Here is a 17,200-nt window from a genome sequence, read left to right on the forward strand (position 1 = left end):
GGGGGGGGAAGAGAAGGAGAGAGAGATGAGGAAGAAAAAAAAGGGTCTGTGATGCTACAGATTTGTTTGAAAAGAACAATAAAGAGTCAACCACCAGAAAGATGAAGACTACCCACCAGGGCGTCCCAGCACAATGTAGAAGTCCATGCCGTAGATGCCAATGCCAGGGTCGTACTTGATGCCCAAGTCAATGTGTTCCTGGATACCGAAGCCAAAGTTGCCGGTGGCAGAGAAGTTGTTCCTCCTCAACTCGTACTCACGTACCTGGGGGGAATTATTCATTTGTTTTAGTTTTAGTAAGTGTATTACGGCATTTGCAACACAATAAGGTCATGTAAGTGTCGAAGATTAGAGGTGTTACAGGAGAGTAACAAACACAAAAAGGCTTTAAAAGGTCATGTAAGTGCCGAAGATTAGGAATTAGGGGTGTTACAAAAGAGTAACAAACAAAAACGAAAGAGATGGGGAGACAAAGACAATAGATGTTTGATAAGAACGAAGAAGAGAAACCACACCAGAGCACCCGCCAACCACCCACGGGAATGATTCACACAAGTCATCAGACATGATACGACAAAGGGGTACAGTGTGCAAAAGAGCGCGTATGGTCGAGAAGGTGCGTGTGCATAGGGACGGGGAGGAGAGATGGTGGCTTGACCCATGGTTACTACAGACAGACAGGACACTGAAACAAAGAAAAGCCATTTCCCTTCCCACTCCCAACACAAATAGGTCATAAAGTGCCGTAGACTGGAGGTATTTCAGAACCCCCCCCATGAAAGGAGGAGAGATAAGGGCGATACATGTTTTGATACGAACGAAGGAGCAGACCAGCACCCACAAAGACAGATGGATAATCAAAATAAATTGGACTGCCAAAAGAGACATTGAGACAATCCCTGGGCCCTGTGGGGGGCTTGGCAGAATTTTACTTACTTATCAGCTTCACCAAACCATGACTCAAACCCAAAGAAAGATAGTACTACAAACAATCCTTTTCAATCTACGTTGAAAAATGCATCCACACACCAATGACCCTGTTACTGTTAAGCTGTTTACAAGCAAGAGCTTGAGTAAAGAGAAGCACATCGACACAATAATGATCATTTAGTGCTGGGTAAAGTAAGAAAAGACGGACAACAACAAAAAAAGCAAAGAAGCAGGACGTACCAGAGGCGCCCTCCAACCACCCGCTACAAGCAAGACTATTAATCCAATGTGAACAACAATCATCAGTGTCCCATGTAAATAGTAACAGCCACAGCTACAACAAGCCAGGCCGTGTTGCAAACAGGGAGTTGATGTAGCACAACAGTATCTTAGTCAGACTTGAGTCAAGTGAAACAAAAGCCTGTGCCAGTGTGCTTGTCTTCCAAAGTTCGATATCTACTCTCATCGAGAAAAATAGTTTCAATAAACAATACAGATCTTCAAACAATACCAATCAAATCTGTTATTATGTTATTTCTTGAAACACATGCAAGCCATTTTCCTGTACATGTAACAAGCCTTGAATTATGCAAACATTACACAAAGACTAGTCACACTGCCAGTCCTGCAAGCCATGTAAACAGATAAAATGACACAGTGGGCTACCGCTTCTAGACAGACCATGTGCTCGCATTGTCTATCCGTTGGACAGTATGAAAAGTGATTCAATTTGATGGGAATACTCATGTCAATTTTAATACAAATGATGAAAAGGAAAAAGTGATGGAGAACAGGAGAGAGAAGACTGACATTGAAGAGCAAAGTCAAACCCCACCCGAGGGTCTCCTAGCCACCTACTTACTCTTGAAAGAACCCTGCAAACCGAGTAGCAAAAAACCCAAACAAACCACAACACAATAGTGGAGAAATTCAAACAACTAGAAATACTGCTAAAACAAACAGTAGCAAGAATTTCATCAGTGTCCCCTGTAAATAGTAACAGCCACAGTTACAACAAGCCAGGCCGTGTTGCAAACAGGGAGTTGATGTAGCACAACAGTATCTTAGTCAGACTTTAGTCAAGTGAAACAAAAGCCCGTGCCAGTGTGCAAATTATAAACACAAGACTCAAAAACTATATAATAAATGTTCAGCATTGATAAGGTGTTGCATAAACCTTTAAATAAAGCGAAAGAAAAATTCAGTAGACCCAATACTCAACAAAGCTCAGTGATTTATATTGACAATAACACAAATTTATATTAAAGCACCTGTCAGTCCCAAATTCTAATCAACACAAGCCTTTCAACAATGAAAACAAAAAACACCACCCCTTTCCAAAAGAGAATGAGAACTTTGATCCCAGAGGATGACTCACAAAGCCTGTCGATTATTTAGCAATAACTTCAGGACCAGGGCCCAGCTTTAAAACATGACAAAGTATCGCTGAGCAATAACATATTTAATGTGCATTAGTACCGTTTGGAAAATAAAATTTATAGCACTATAGAAAAAACTATAGGGAAAGAAAAAGATAGTAAGATAGTAAGTAAAACAGTTTTCAACCATCTTCCACATAGCCATGAGGACAGAGAGACAAACATCCAAGTCTGAACAATGACCTAAGAGACAATTTGTTGTTCATCCCGAGGACAAATGTGATACACAGAACTAATGCCGGTGTCCCCTATAAATAGTAACAGCCACAGCTACAACTAGCCAGGCCGTGTTGCAAACAGGGAGTTGATGTAGCACAACTGTATCTTAGTCAGACTTTGAGTCAAGTGAAACAAAAGCCCGTGCCAGTGTGCTAGTCTAAAAAACGAGACCCATCGTCAGCTCAACAACTGTATCACAAACTTGCAACATTGATCAAGTGCTAAATAAACATTCAAACGAAGAGAAAGAAAACAATCGATTTTTATAAAGATTCGGTGATACATTGATTATTATAACATAAAATTTAGCACTTAAAAGAACCAGTCTCAAAATAAATGAATGTGCCAAAACCACACGAGACCACCAAGTACCAAGCCTTTCATACACACAAAAAGCACCACTACTTTCAAAGACAGCCACCCATAGAAATTTCGATGACTGAGGATGAGCACAGACCCCTGTCGAGTTTTTAGCAAGCAATAAATTATAACCAGGGCCGGTGAAGCCCTTTGAAAACTTGAAAAAGTATAGTTTAAAAAAAAAAATTTTTTAACTCCTGTAACACAATAAGATTTATATAAGCGCTGAAGATTTAGGTGTTACAATAGAGTAAGCAACAGAAAAAGGAGAGATAAGGGTGACAGATGTTTTGATAAGAAAGAAGGAGCAAACCACACCAGAGTACATGCTAAACATCCACGAATAAGGTAACACTCAAAGTAACAGGACTACAATTTTTTAATAAATAGAACTAATGTTGGTGTCCCCTGTAAATAGTAACAGCCACAGCTACAACTAGCCAGGCCGTGTTGCAAACAGGGAGTTGATGTAGCACAGCAGTATCTTAGTCAGACTTTAGTCAAGTGAAACAAAAGCCCGTGCCAGTGTGCAGCCATAATTTAAAAAAAAAATATGTTTGCATGCATATTTGACACACCCATTACAAAGCAATGACTAAATAAAGACTGTATCAACTTGTCGAAACAAAGTAATGCCGTTGTCAATTCAGTCACACATTTGACACCCTGAGACTGATTTCCTCTTCTCACCAGCTACAGCACAACAAATTAACATCACGGAACAATTAAAAATTAATAGAAACATTATCGCGGCAACTAGCAAACAGCAGCACCCTCGACAAATTCTGCGACGCAGCAGAATTTTAGTCAATGCTTGTTGACCTTCCCAGTTTCTGACATTCATTCCTAAATGATCCCCAGTCAACAGGTAACTATTTACTACATTAATTTAAGCAATATCAGTATGACATCCCCACCAGTCCAAACACAGGGGACAGGGATCCTGCAGAACTAACCTTCAGGCCCTTCTCCAGAATTTCCTCTGCCTTAGCCCCACGGACTGTGCAGTGAACAGCGATTTTCTCATTACGCCTGATTCCAAAAGATCTCACAGTGTAGCGAGCTGAAACAAGGAAGAAAATATTTTGAAATAAAAGTCCATATGTCAATAATAACCTGAACTGTAAAACAAGGAAACAACAAACGAAACAGTTAAAGGTTTTTGATACCACAGCAAAGGCCAATATAATGCTGGATCAATAACAACCAACAGTTGACCAGGGAGGACAAGCCAATCACTTGTTCTTCACAATCACATAACATGCACACTTACACAATGTTTCTAAGGCATGTGAGCTGTATTGGTAAAAGCATCCAATGGCCTTGCAAAAGCTGGTATCATCGTGGTCATTATTTTCCTTCATTAATAACTAAGCACTACCACTGGTAATGTTTCAGTTTCAAAACACAAATACCAGGAAACTCAAAAGCGCGAAGCCACTTACTCTCAATAATGCCACCCCAAGCAACTTAAAGGACTCCCAAACATGCACGCACACATTAAAAAAAACCCCAAAACAATTGTTCTTCACCTTCCCCTCGGCAGCAGGATCTCCCATGGGAACTGTACTTCATTAGAATTTAAGCAAGCGTTATACCCAGGACACAAAGTGGTAGGATACGAGCTGTGCCTCTTGAAATATGCCCCCCCCCCCTCCAAATAAGTGGGTTCCCTGGCAGAGATAACTGTAGGTCTATCTGCAAAGCAAAACTAATGGACAACAGATTTCATAAAGACAAGACCTTTAGAGAAGACGGGTGTTTGTCCAGTCAGCTGTTCCAGCACTTTGGCAGCACGGGTCAGCCTATCACCAGACTCTCCCACACAAATGTTGAGACAGAGCTTGCGGATACGCAGCTCTCTCATCACATTGATCTTGTTTGCTTTCTCCTTATCCTGAAGAGAAGAAGAAAAACCAATCATTGACAGGTCTAGAATAGAAACCAATAACACCAATAATAAAAGAGGCATTGTGCAAGTTGATCTGTTGTCAAGTTTGATTCCATTTCAAGAACAAAAGACATGTGACAAATACAGTAGACCTACTTAAATACGAGTAGATCTACTCTACTTGTATGCCTATGTACTATGTGAAGCTATAAAGATAATTTCAATGGAGAGCAAAGCCAACTACTCATAGGTTACATAAACAACTATTACTTTACCAGGCTACTACTAGATTTAGTATAGTAGTCCTCAGTGGTATCACTACTACTCTACTACAAGACCAAGATCTCTTCTACTAATCTATAATTTCACTTCTTTGATTAAAGAATAGTCAGGGAGGAAACTCGCAACAGCGAGCACCTTGCACACCTGCAATAGACCCAAATATAGATGACGTACTTACGACAACTATTTTTGTCGTCTTCCGGGGTTTCCCTCACCAGTAACTGTTGACTAAATCTCGCCGTGTTTGTTTTTGTTGTTGTATTAATTTGTGTTATAACAATCTCAGCAATTCTTGTTCCATAAATTTACCTTCTCCTGAAAGTTGTACACACACAAACTCACACAGCCCAAGCAGTCAGCGGTGAAACCTTAGTGACGTAGCCCATCGCGTGCTAAGGCTAAGCAGCAAAGCGGGCCAGCCACGGTGAGATCTAGATCTAGTCAACTCTCAGAAGATGACAAAAATACCTCATCTATATTTGGGCCAATTACAGAGGTGTGCTCGGTGCTCACTGAACTGTAGTTGTAGCTTCGTTCGTTAAAGCCCAAAGCTGAACGCCCGAGACCCTGAATTGCCAGGTAATCGTTGAGTGAACTTAGCGTAAGACTGGAAGGGAACACTCAGAAAATCAAAATCCAAGCAAAGCCAAAGGAATTGTTATTTGCCGGTTTGGGCCCCCAAGAGTCAAGAGTGGGGGGGGGGGGGGGGGCATGCCCCCCAGAATTTGACCATAATTTGCTGTTTAGCAGTTGGGTTGCATCCCTGTTCTTTGTGTTGCCTATTTGGTCATCTAAACTGACTAAACTTTCAGATTTCTTCTCTGGATGTAAACAAATGCTGCAATGTATAAACTTCAACGAATGGAACTACAAGATCAGCGTAGCTAAATGTGGACTGAGGAAACACACCCACACACTCAAGACTTGACAATGACAATTAATGGTTTTGAGAGGTAGGCCTACAGATCCAATTATTCTAATTGAATGTTATGTTGGTGGTATCCCGGCCTGTCTTCAGCGGTCAGTGATTTGAAGCTTCACTCAAGTTACTCAATCACTAGTCTACACTAGAATCTAGATTCTCTCTAGATCTAGAATCTACTACTAGATATCTAGATCTAGATCTAAATCTAGGCCTACACTCAAGACACTGAACAGTGTCGTGCATTTTTTGGTCACGACTGAAATCGCAATCCCCACAGAATTGGAGACAGAATCTGCTTCCAACCCAATGGTCCCATAGAATCTATCCCTTTCACAAACATAACAGACAATTCATGTAGTTAGTCTTTATTACACCATAAAGTTTGTGCTAATGGTTCAAGTACCAGAAGAATACTTCCCCTAATTTCTGATAACATAGCAAGTGGCATTGAAAGAACACTCGCCGAAAAGCAGAACATAAACAGAAACTAGGGTACGTTGCATGAAGTTTATTTAACGGGATTCTGTGAGGCCCATGGGTGCAAACATAATTCCAAAAACCTAAAATGGAAATATGGCAAGCACTCAGTACACAAATCACCCTAGAAAGTATAGCAGATCAAAGATGATGACAGATATAAAAGTACGACAAGGAAAAGAGGTACCCACCGCCATGTTGAAAGTCTAAAAGGAAGTAGTTTTAGTTTTCTACGAATGATGTGCGTAATGTCGTAAAATAAATCAAATTGTTTTCATTAAAATAGGCAAAGAAAACACTACAAACGTATGAATGAGATATAATTTATACATTTTACATTTTTCTACCAAAAATATGACAGAATTTAGTTTGACATATAACAACATTGACCCCCAAAACAGGAAGTTCTTTGTGCGACTTTGTCACGTGACCCATTGTTTCTACATAGCAACACAGTAAACCTCTCTGTGACAGGCTTTCTGTTGTAAAGCACAGAATACACACATCGCTCAAGATGAGTTCTGGCAGTGAAGAAGAAGATGTTGGACCTTCTGTAGACTCCAATGACTTAGAGGAACGTATTGCAGCACGTAGAATAAGAATTTCTAAACGTGTTGAAGCTGCCCGAAAGTAAGTTTCACCTGATACTGATATGGGGTATAGGCCCTTTTAATTAGGTAATTTTGCAGTATTGGACCCATCTCGCAAAGAGGCATAAATTTGCGATTTTCTTGAATTTTGCGATGTGAAAAAATAGGCCCATATAACCCTCCGTTGGGATCCTATTATATTATAACTCTATCGGTTTTAAAGGAGAAAAAGAACCCCCCCCCCAAAAAAAAACAACCTTATTCTCTTACCTTAGCCTACTCACACTGCTCTTTGCAATTATCCAAGAAAGAACACTTAAAAATTGTTGTCTAAGGAATCACAAGACTCTTCCTGCAGCGGCATAAACACTTATCCTCACGAAATGAGCACTGCGTATTACATTTCAGGCACACTTCCTCCTTCGGTAAAACACCATGCAAACCTACAATATCGGTATCATTATCTCGCAAACGGGGCATTTGCGATAGTTTTGAATGTCATATTCATTAATAACACACCCTAAAACCTACAAAAACATTAACAAAGTAGTCTGCATAAGTTGGGTCCACTTCTGCAATAATACCGTATATTATCATATATGGGATTTTTATGTTGTGAAGACTATGGCATGATATGGCAATAAAGACACTGGCCGTAGACATCAAGTTGTGTGTGTGTGTGTGTGTAAAGAGGGGGGGGGGGAGGTCGTATCATTTTATATCTTGCAATATCTGAAGATTAACTTCCCTTTGTTCATTTTTATCATTTTCATATGGTCACAATTCAGAGAGATCGCTTACACTCAGCAAAGTAAAACTGAACTTGAATTATGATCAGTAGGCTACCCCATTCCTTTCCACTATGTGAGTACAAGTATTCACCATTGCAGTGTTTGAATGGTGAACTCATTTATTGCTCACAATCAATTCACAAATTGTATCTTAATAGATATAATGAGTGAATTTTGCTTTTGCATAATGAGTGAATTTTGCTCTTGCGTGATGAGCTGCAAGATCTGAGGGAGTGATGTAGGTTTGCGGAGTAAGTGGGAAAACACAAAGGCGGCCAATTTCTGTCACCTAACCACTAGGCACCGTAAGTTATAAGAATCAATCTATTGAGTTTCTGCAAGCATGACCAGGACACGGCCTACTCTCTGCGGGATCGGTGGCAGCTTATTTTATTGGAATTACATTTTTATTCCTACTCATCAAAAGCCGCTGCTCGGTGCACAGGAGTGCCCCGTCAGTGGGCCGTCACCGGATGTGTGACGTCATAGGGCTGGACCAGGAACTTTTTCAACTGACCATCATCTCAACAGAGAAACATCGGAGACAAAATCTGATTAGATTTTTAAAGTCAGCGACCCAAATTCTACAGCATCACTGAACAAAATTTGAGTTTGTGAAATATTTTTAAAAAAATTATGGAGAGGTGAGCTCTGTATGTTGTGCATGCGGCGCGCGTGAGTATGTGTGTGTGTTTGTATGTGTGTGTTCAAGAAGCACAGTTATTCACATATTTTGCTATTATTTTAGCATGAACAATGGATGTGGATGCCTTGATTTCCGCTGTATGGGATAAAAGAGATAAATTTAATGTTATGCAAATCAAATAACCACAAACAAGCTGTGGAAAGAAACCGCAATTGAGGTAAAAAATGCAGGTAAGTAGCATTTGCATGTCAGTTTATTTCATCCCCAATTTTCCAAGAATGCTATCCAAATCCAAGGTTAAAAATTCTTCACCCGAAGAAGACAACATGTTGGAATTTACAACACGACAGTTGTTCATAGCACAAAACTCAAAGCCCAACCTGTCAAATCTGTATCTAGGTCAGCGGGACAGACTACACAGGCTGAAAATAATATGTGTTCTGTATGTTCTACCCTCGGAAAGATCGACATAGAGTGAATATGTGACCGATACGCTGAAACTTATTCGGTGGCCTCTCTGTCTTTGCCTTTAGAGGAAAGAATAAAATAGATAGACCTATCAACAAAAATACGGGTACATACATATGTAATATTTGATAACTGACAACAATATTTAGTCAAGCATTTTCTTGACCAAGCCCTCTGCTTGACTCTAGACTGAGCCCTCTACACACTTGTCCATTTACACAGACACTGCTCTCGTGGCCTAGAGGTTAAGGTGTTGGCCTCTCATTCAAAGGTCCCGGGTTCGAATCCGGGTAGCGACCAAAAAATTTTCTTCTCTAAAATTGTCTCCTTTCACCTCCTTTCCTTGCTCATAGCAATGTTCTGTTGTCTGCTTTCAATTCCACTTTCTGCCACCACCCCCTCACCTCCTTTGCCCCCTCCTCTGGGCTCCTGACTCTTTCTGTAGCCTTTCTACTGCTAATCCTTGGCTCCTCCTTACTGCTGTCTTTCTGCCACACCCCTGATCTTCTGGTAGGAAAGATCTACACCTAGCCTTCTCGGACAAGGGCGAAAAATCTCGGAGGGCCCGTGTGCAAGTTGCGCACGTTAAAGATCCCTTGGTGGTCTAAACTCGCTAAGAGTAGGCTTCGGCCGCCACCCGGGCAAAATTCTAAATTTCCTACCAACTGAAAATATTAGGTATGTCCCGCGCGCTCATATGACCTATGCAGTTGCGAGCGCCGTAAAACACTTTACAAAAACAAAAAACAAAAACTGCAAAAATTTGTTTTTCTCTCTTTTGTTGTGTCTGCTCTGTCGTTCTGTTTGACAGTTTTGACAATTTAATCATTGATGAACCGGTACATAATTTACTTTACAGGGTTTTGCTTGGTGAGGACTTAAATGAACAGAAGGAGGTCAAGGAAGAAATCAGCAAGAGCCGCAAACAGATCGAAGACAGCCGTTTGCGGTTAACAAAACTTCGTAAGGATGGATTTGAACTGGTCACCAACATCAGAGTGGCTGGCGATGCCAGAGAAGCTGCCAGACGCACTATTGAAGAAGAAGCCAAGCGACATAGGTAGTTGTCTCTAAGTCTCATTAAGTGAATCCATCCCCTTTTTATCCTGAAAGACTAGTATCCTGTTAGTACACTTGTATTGATGAAATGCCTTTCAGGTATTCCAAGATTTATTACAAATTTCTATTTCTTTTTAGTATAGCTCTCCTTTCTCATAAAAAAAACAACCCAAAAAAACCTCCCAAAACTAAATTCTGATAACAGATATGTATTCAAAATGTATTGGAGCTTTTTGGTAGTTGTCAGGAGTGTGCTTTGATGAGTCTTGAGTGAGTTGATAATTGTAAATGAATTTTGGAGACCTGGCAATGTTTTGGAAGCAAGAAGCTAAAATTGTAGGCTACATCTAATAATGATTTTGTTTTCTGTGTACAAATATTCATTACTATTGTTGGTGAGAAAACTTATTGTTGCAATACTTTGTCTTTTTTTAAACAGGAAAGAGAAACTGGAAGCTGAGGCCAAATCAGCAGCTGAGAGGTTTGAAGAGGTTTGTTGAAAATAAAATTGTAAGATTTCGAGTCTTGCATTATCCTTAGATGAAAAACATGTTGTTTCTATTGTATTTGGGGTTTTGGAAGAATGAGGTTCCCATGCTCTAAGATAATACTTTGATAAATCTATGGAATAACATGATGTAGTGTTTTTTGGCAGGTGGATTTCATTTATAGAATTTGCATTGATTCAACAACTCTCTCACAGTAACACATGTCTAGCAAAATAGTAACAAGATAGCTGGTTCTTACCTATACGCACGTCAGGTCACTGAGATATTCTTCTTCAGCTATAGATCCTCTTTTATGAATTTTTACAGTCCACACACACTTACCATGACCGGTGTCTAACCAGACTAACTACCACCGTCTCCCACTAGCAACACAGTTCACTCACGCGCAATTCCGCTTCTCGACGGGAGTGCGTTCTCGATCACACTTTTGCTGCACACCACACACATGACAACATAACACGCACGTTTCCGATTCGTCCAAAAACAACCTACAAAAAGCTCAGGGAAATCTGTTTTGTTTGAGTTGCTGTGAGACCAGTGGTTCTAAATAATGTTATGTTATCTAATTTCTAAACTAGAAGTAATCTTGTAGGGATGGTGGGGGGAATAAGGGAAAGGGAAATAGATCGAAAACTACCTGTATTGAGAATGTTTCTCTTGTCTTTTCTAGATCACCAAGAAGTGGGAGTCTGCTCTGCAGAAGGAGGTTCCGCAATCCCTTCATGAGGTGCGTTGAAAAAACAAGTGTGTACATCACTGAAAAAAATGAGAAATTTAATTTTTGAAAAATTACCAGAATTGAAAATCGTGTCGTTAAGGAAAATATTTCTTATTCAATGTTTTTAAATCTAAGAAATATTAAAACAAATTCATGAAGGCTGCGTATTTCAGGTAAAATTTGCTTGTCAAAGTTATTATTATTATTATCTGCCATAATCAGACAATTTCCATTGGTATCTCTTATCATCTGGAATGTATATCTCTTCTCGAACGTATCATAAATATCTGTAACTTCCAGGGAATACATCTGAACTTATTGCATTTTTAAAAATTCTATTACTTTTGTCATGTCAGTGAGCATCAACATTCAATTACCTTTCCATTGGTATGTGACTTGCTATTAAAAAGTTTGCTACCCATCTGTAAAAGCGGTTTTATTTCTCTACCCTCAAAATGGTTTGCTGGGTTACAAATCAAGTGCATCCAAATGGTTTCAAATGTCAAACAAGAAACAAAAACAACGTCCAGAATGAGGTATATCTGTTTGCATCATGTAAAGTTACTTTTCCCAAATGTCAATATATGAAACTGTTCAAGCCATCAACAAAATGTAATGGAGTATAATATTTTTCTGATCAATGATGATATGTATTTGATCTCTGTAGATGCTGCTCCAGCAAAAGAGGTCTTGTGATGCCATGAACGATGAGAAAAACAAATTGATCACCGAATTTCAGCAGGTAAAGACCCCTCTCTCTCTTTTTTATAGCAGATATGTTATGTCATTGTTTGTATGTATGTATGCCATTGTGAGTGGAATTTCCTTCGGGGAATCAGTAAAGTGTGGAATTTATTTATTCATTTACTTCAACAAACTTTCAGGACCTGAAAGCTAAAGATGATCTGTACGTAAAAGACCTGAAAAAGATGGCGGAGGATGTAGATCTGATGATAGAGAGACAAAACGAACAGGTGGACAACCTACAGAAAGCCCAGCGGGAGGAGTTAGCACAGATTGAGGTAGGCTCTTTTTATTGTTTATTTAGATGTTTTTTTACACCCCTCTCATCACATTTTAGCTACTTTAGAAAACAGCTTTCAACTGTCTGTTAGGGGCCAATCCGGGCTGAGAGGGATGCAGTGTCGATATTGGTGATAATATTGATAATAATAATAATAATAATTATAAGAGCATTAGTATCCCGCCTTTCTCCACAGCATGGGCCCAAGGCGTACATAGGAGATTAAAAACGCATTCATTCTAACACCATACAAATTCATCATGTGCTTACTTTTTGACAGCAACATTCTTTCAGACAATAAAAAATGCTCATACAAAAAGGCAAAGGTACTGTCCATTAAGTAAAATATTTCTTAAATAAATGTGTTTTGAGTCCCCTTTTGAAGGTATCAAGTTTTATTTCGCTTCTCAAATCATGAGGGATAGTGTTCCAAACTGTTGGCCCTGAAAAAGAAAAAGCTCTCTCACCATATTTCTTCAGTGACACCCGAGGTGTTGAAATTAGTCTAGAGCCTCTGGATCTTTGTTCACGTGATGGTGTGTATGGTACAATGAGTTCTTGAATGTTATGTGGGAGACTAATGAAGAAGATAGCTTCTATAGTGCCCACTCCTGTACAATACAGCTCTATTCACCTTACAACACCTTCATCTTAACTCAAAATATGTCCATGAAAGTGCATTCATGCACTCTTTAAGCTAACACTGACACATAAGCAGACTTTTATACTGTCAGAGTACAACTGATGCCGATATGCACGTCACATTTATGAATGTAATAGATAGTACTGAGAATAAAAAGGACTAACTATCGAGATGGTATTTCATAAGGTATTTTAAAAATTGAGTTTTAAATTTTGCTCTGACTTCATGACTTTCAAATGTTGTGGAAGAGAGTTCTAGGTAGGTGGAAGTAGATGACAAATGGACCTCCCAGACAGTTTTTGACCTTTCTGTTCTTAAGAGTTAATCTCCTAATTTTGGAAATCTTGGTGGAACATACGAGGGGCATACCAAAAGTTTTTTACCTGACCATAAAGGAATAAAGGTAGAAAGCTGAAATTTGGGGTGAAAGCCAACAATCATCTTTCTGGAATGCTTGTAAATTTTGGGGAATTTCAGATTACTGGTTTTACCACCAGCGTGCTGTAAGTGAATAGGGGTATGTTGTTCGGCAATTTAAACAAAAAAATTGAGAAAATTGAGCGTTGGGCTGTAATGAAGTATTTGTTCTTGCAAGGCAAGCAACTACAGGATATTTTTACTGCATGGCGTATATGGAACTGATTGCCCATCCTATGCTGTGATAAAATTTTGGTATAAAAAAAGTGATGATGAGGTCAAAGAAGCGGTAGAGGGCTGGTTTTCTGACATAGAGAGGGTCCTCTATTCTCAAGGTCTTTTCAAGGTCATACACAGATGACAACCATGTATAACTCTGGGAGGCGACTACAGAAAAAAAGACTAAGCTTAGTACTAAATTTCAGGTTTCTACCTTTATTTCTTCATGGTCAGGTAAAAAACTTTTTTAAGCCCCTCGTACATTCGAAAGTACAAACAACCATTCCCCCCCCCCCCTTACATTTAAAACAAAATATTATGAAGCTAAGACTTTCACCTGTTTAATATAATCACTTTTCTCCCTGACAATAGATGTCTGTCTTGGACAATATTTGACTGTATATTGAAAAAAAACCCATACTACATTTGCAAAGTACTGCAAGCTTAGTTGTTAAATACCAGTTGTGAACGTTATCCATTTTTTCGTTACCAACTTCCAGAGGGCTTTTGTCATGGAGAGAAATGAACTGTTGGAGCTTCAAAAGAAGAAATGGGAGGAGAAGATGGGGTTCCGCTGCGAAAAAGAGGAAGAGTTCCTGGTGGCTCGCTCCAAAAGAGTGGATGATTTCGAACAGCAGCTGCAGCACTTGCGAGTTCAGGACGCGGAGGAGTACAACATGGTCAAGATCAGGCTGGAGACAGATGTGCAGGTCAGATACCATACCCATCACCAATTTTTTTTTGTTTTGGTTTGTTTCACTAAAGGTCAACCGAATGTGAGCTATCACTATTTTTCTTGTGTTTTTTATTATGACCGATCAAGGTGTGCTTTGTCTTCCCCTGATTCAAAGTAAATTCTTTGTACGCTTAAATTGTTGGTGTAGACTAGAAATGGCTGCTGGTGTGTGGTAATGCTGCATGGCTTGATGTGGAAAAATTAATCTGTTAAAAGAGCCGAAAGTTTGATTCGCAAACATCATTTATTTGTCTGTTTCTATTCACTGTGATGTATGTTGACTCATTTTGTCTGCCAGTTCCCATTGTAATGTGTTTTCTAGACTCAGATTATTTGAGTCGCTCATGCTTAGTTTCTCGCTCTATTCAGTGTAGGTAGGCTTTTGAGATCACTGATTTTGTTTTATGATCACTCTTCATGATATCAGTTACCATCTTAACCCCACTTTAATATTTTTCTGATTTTCCTTGAATAGTATAATAAAGGGGAAAGCAAAACGTATTCAGTGCTCCTACTAGACTGTAAAAAAAAGAGTTGTTTTCAGATTAAAAAAAATTATTTCTTTTACTAAGCTTGCTTAGAAACAATAGTTTTCACTGCTTGAATAAAGATAACTCTAATTTTCACTGCTTGAATAAATATTAGTAATTTCCATAGCTTGTATAAAGATTACCGTTGTCATTTTGGCTCTCAGATTCTTGAGCAGCAGTTGCAGCAGATGAGAGCAACGTATCAGTTGAACCAGGAGAAACTGGAGTACAACTTCCAGGTGTTGAAGAAGAGAGACGACGAGAACACCATCACAAAGTCACAGCAGAAGAGGAAGATCACAAGGTGAGGAGGAGAATGCACAAGAAATGACATAAACATAAAAACATAAATTACACTTTTATTTGTCCCAGAAAGGCTTGTTTTACAATGGCAAATAAATACATAATTATAAATATGTACATACATAAATACATACTTGCATGAATACATACATGCATAACATACATAAATACACACTATTACACAAACACAGAACAGTTTACAACAATGCCACTGTCGATCGCCACTGTGCAGCGCCCTGTATTTTGAGCTAAGGTTGTCATGTCTTGCTCAAGGACACATCCCAATGACCACCCATCTGATCCCCGTGTCACCGACACTTGCTTGACATTGCTTGAGTCTAAACTCACTACTCACTTAGCCACTTACAGTTAAAGCACTCGCAGGGTCATAAAACCAGCTACTTACGTGCTCGGTATTGAGACTCTTTTATCATAAATTGTACTTTCAGACTGTGTGTTTAAAATATTCCAAGATTTTAATGATTTCAATATAGCTGTTACGCTACCTGAAAAATGACCTTTCATTCTTGTGGCTTTACGAAAGAAGTATTTTCATGTCAATGTGACATGTCCAACCCATTTTTCTGTTTTACCTCTACAATGTATCTAAGCCTTAGGTTTCCTTTTAATTTTCAAGCTTGTTATGACCGTCATAACCTGCTCAACTGTGGATGGTTGGTCAGAGCTTTCTTGCACTCTTTCTATTTCTATTTATTGTCTTCAAATGACCATCAGCTCTGCATACCTCGGTTCAGAACAATGTTAGGTGAAAGGGCTTTTTCCATCTGTCCCCCAAAATTTTGGAACAATTTGGATTTAGATGTTAAAATGTCTCTTTCAATTAATTATTGATCAATTTAAATTAAAGTTGAAGACAATGTTTTTCAGAAAAGTATATTTATAATGCTGTAGCTTTATATCTGAAATATATGTCAGTTTTTTGTTTAAAAAAAAATTTATGCATGTCATTGTGTTACTGAGCGTTAGAGCTATTGTGTGTGTGTGTGTGTGTGTGTGTGTGTGTGTGTGTGTGTGTGTGTGTGTCTAGCTTGTCATCCCGTAGGTCACAACACGTTTGGTGACTTGGTTCGCGAGTTCGCATTCTTCATTTCGTTGAGCCTGTGACCTTTTAAAAATGTTGATGTTTTTACGCCCCTCTCGGCGCAATTTAACAATTTAGGAGGCGAGCTTCGTCAGAGTTAACTTGTTCACATATGTCTTCTAGATAGATAGATAGGAGAAAAAGAAAGAAAAGGAGAGAGAAAGAGAGAAAGTGAGAGAGGCAAGAGAGAAAAGAATACAGGTATGTATTGTGTGTGTGTGTGTGTGTGTGTGTGTGTGTGTGTGTGTGTGTGTGAGAGAAACAGCAATTGGAAAGTAGAGGTAGATAAAGAAAAAAGAGACATAAAGACAGAGAAAACATACAGATCCACAGACAAATACATTGTCAGATAGATGGAAACATAGAAACATACGAGTAGATAGAGATTGATAGAGATAAATTAAAGATCGAGAAAGAGACAAAATGGTGATCGATAGAAAAAAGAGACCGACAGATAGACAAACAGAGACTGGAGGAGAAAAAATATAAAAAGAAAGAATGAAAGAAACAAAAGACAAGTAGCGGAATAGAAATGATAGTGAAAGGAAAATAAAGAAACAGACTGAGTGAAAAAGATCGAAAGAAAAAGAGAGAGAGAAAGAAATTTAGATATAATGAGAGCAAGAAAGAGAGAGAGTTAGATAGATAGATAGATAGATAGATAGAGAGAGAGAGAGAGAGAGAGAGAGAGAGAGAGAGAGAGAGAGAGAGGGGGGGGGCGTGGTGTCTGCCTCTCGTACAAAAGGTGCAGAGTTCGTAATCTGACAGCGACGGAAAAAAATCTTCTTTATAATTGTCTGCCTGCACCTCCTTTCCTTCTAGTCCAACACAACTCGTTGCCCATTGGCCATTCTCCACTTCCTAGTACCGCGTACACTTGTAAGCTGGACTTTACGTACGGTACCATTTTTTTTTTTAATTT

The 17,200-nt window shown here is 39.1% G+C and overlaps 2 protein-coding genes across 3 annotated transcripts in view; one reads left to right on the top strand and one right to left on the bottom strand.

Moving 5' to 3' along the window:
- Positions 1-6,735, bottom strand: part of LOC101864254 (60S ribosomal protein L11) — a 10,730-nt gene extending 3,995 nt beyond the window's left edge. The window contains exons 1-4 of one of the 2 annotated variants that reach the window (XM_005107029.3): positions 6,715-6,735; positions 4,692-4,845; positions 3,905-4,011; positions 117-264 (exon numbers count right to left, since the gene is read on the bottom strand). In XM_005107029.3, coding sequence (XP_005107086.1) covers positions 117-264; positions 3,905-4,011; positions 4,692-4,845; positions 6,715-6,720 — 415 coding nt within the window. In that variant the 5' untranslated portion in view covers positions 6,721-6,735. Of the gene's footprint in view, positions 1-116; positions 265-3,904; positions 4,012-4,691; positions 4,888-6,714 lie in introns of those variants that run through there. The other variant, XM_013087299.2, reaches the window with a different exon arrangement.
- A 174-nt stretch (positions 6,736-6,909) lies between these two features.
- Positions 6,910-17,200, top strand: part of LOC101864478 (dynein regulatory complex protein 1) — a 24,087-nt gene continuing 13,796 nt past the window's right edge. Inside the window, exons 1-8 of the mRNA XM_005107030.3 lie at positions 6,910-7,153; positions 9,878-10,078; positions 10,517-10,568; positions 11,257-11,313; positions 11,972-12,046; positions 12,189-12,326; positions 14,108-14,317; positions 15,038-15,177. Coding sequence (XP_005107087.1) covers positions 7,038-7,153; positions 9,878-10,078; positions 10,517-10,568; positions 11,257-11,313; positions 11,972-12,046; positions 12,189-12,326; positions 14,108-14,317; positions 15,038-15,177 — 989 coding nt within the window. The 5' untranslated portion in view covers positions 6,910-7,037. The remainder of the gene's footprint in view (positions 7,154-9,877; positions 10,079-10,516; positions 10,569-11,256; positions 11,314-11,971; positions 12,047-12,188; positions 12,327-14,107; positions 14,318-15,037; positions 15,178-17,200) is intronic.

This window comes from Aplysia californica, unplaced genomic scaffold (assembly GCF_000002075.1).
Source record: "Aplysia californica isolate F4 #8 unplaced genomic scaffold, AplCal3.0 scaffold00570, whole genome shotgun sequence".
NCBI classification, from domain to species: domain Eukaryota; kingdom Metazoa; phylum Mollusca; class Gastropoda; order Aplysiida; family Aplysiidae; genus Aplysia; species Aplysia californica.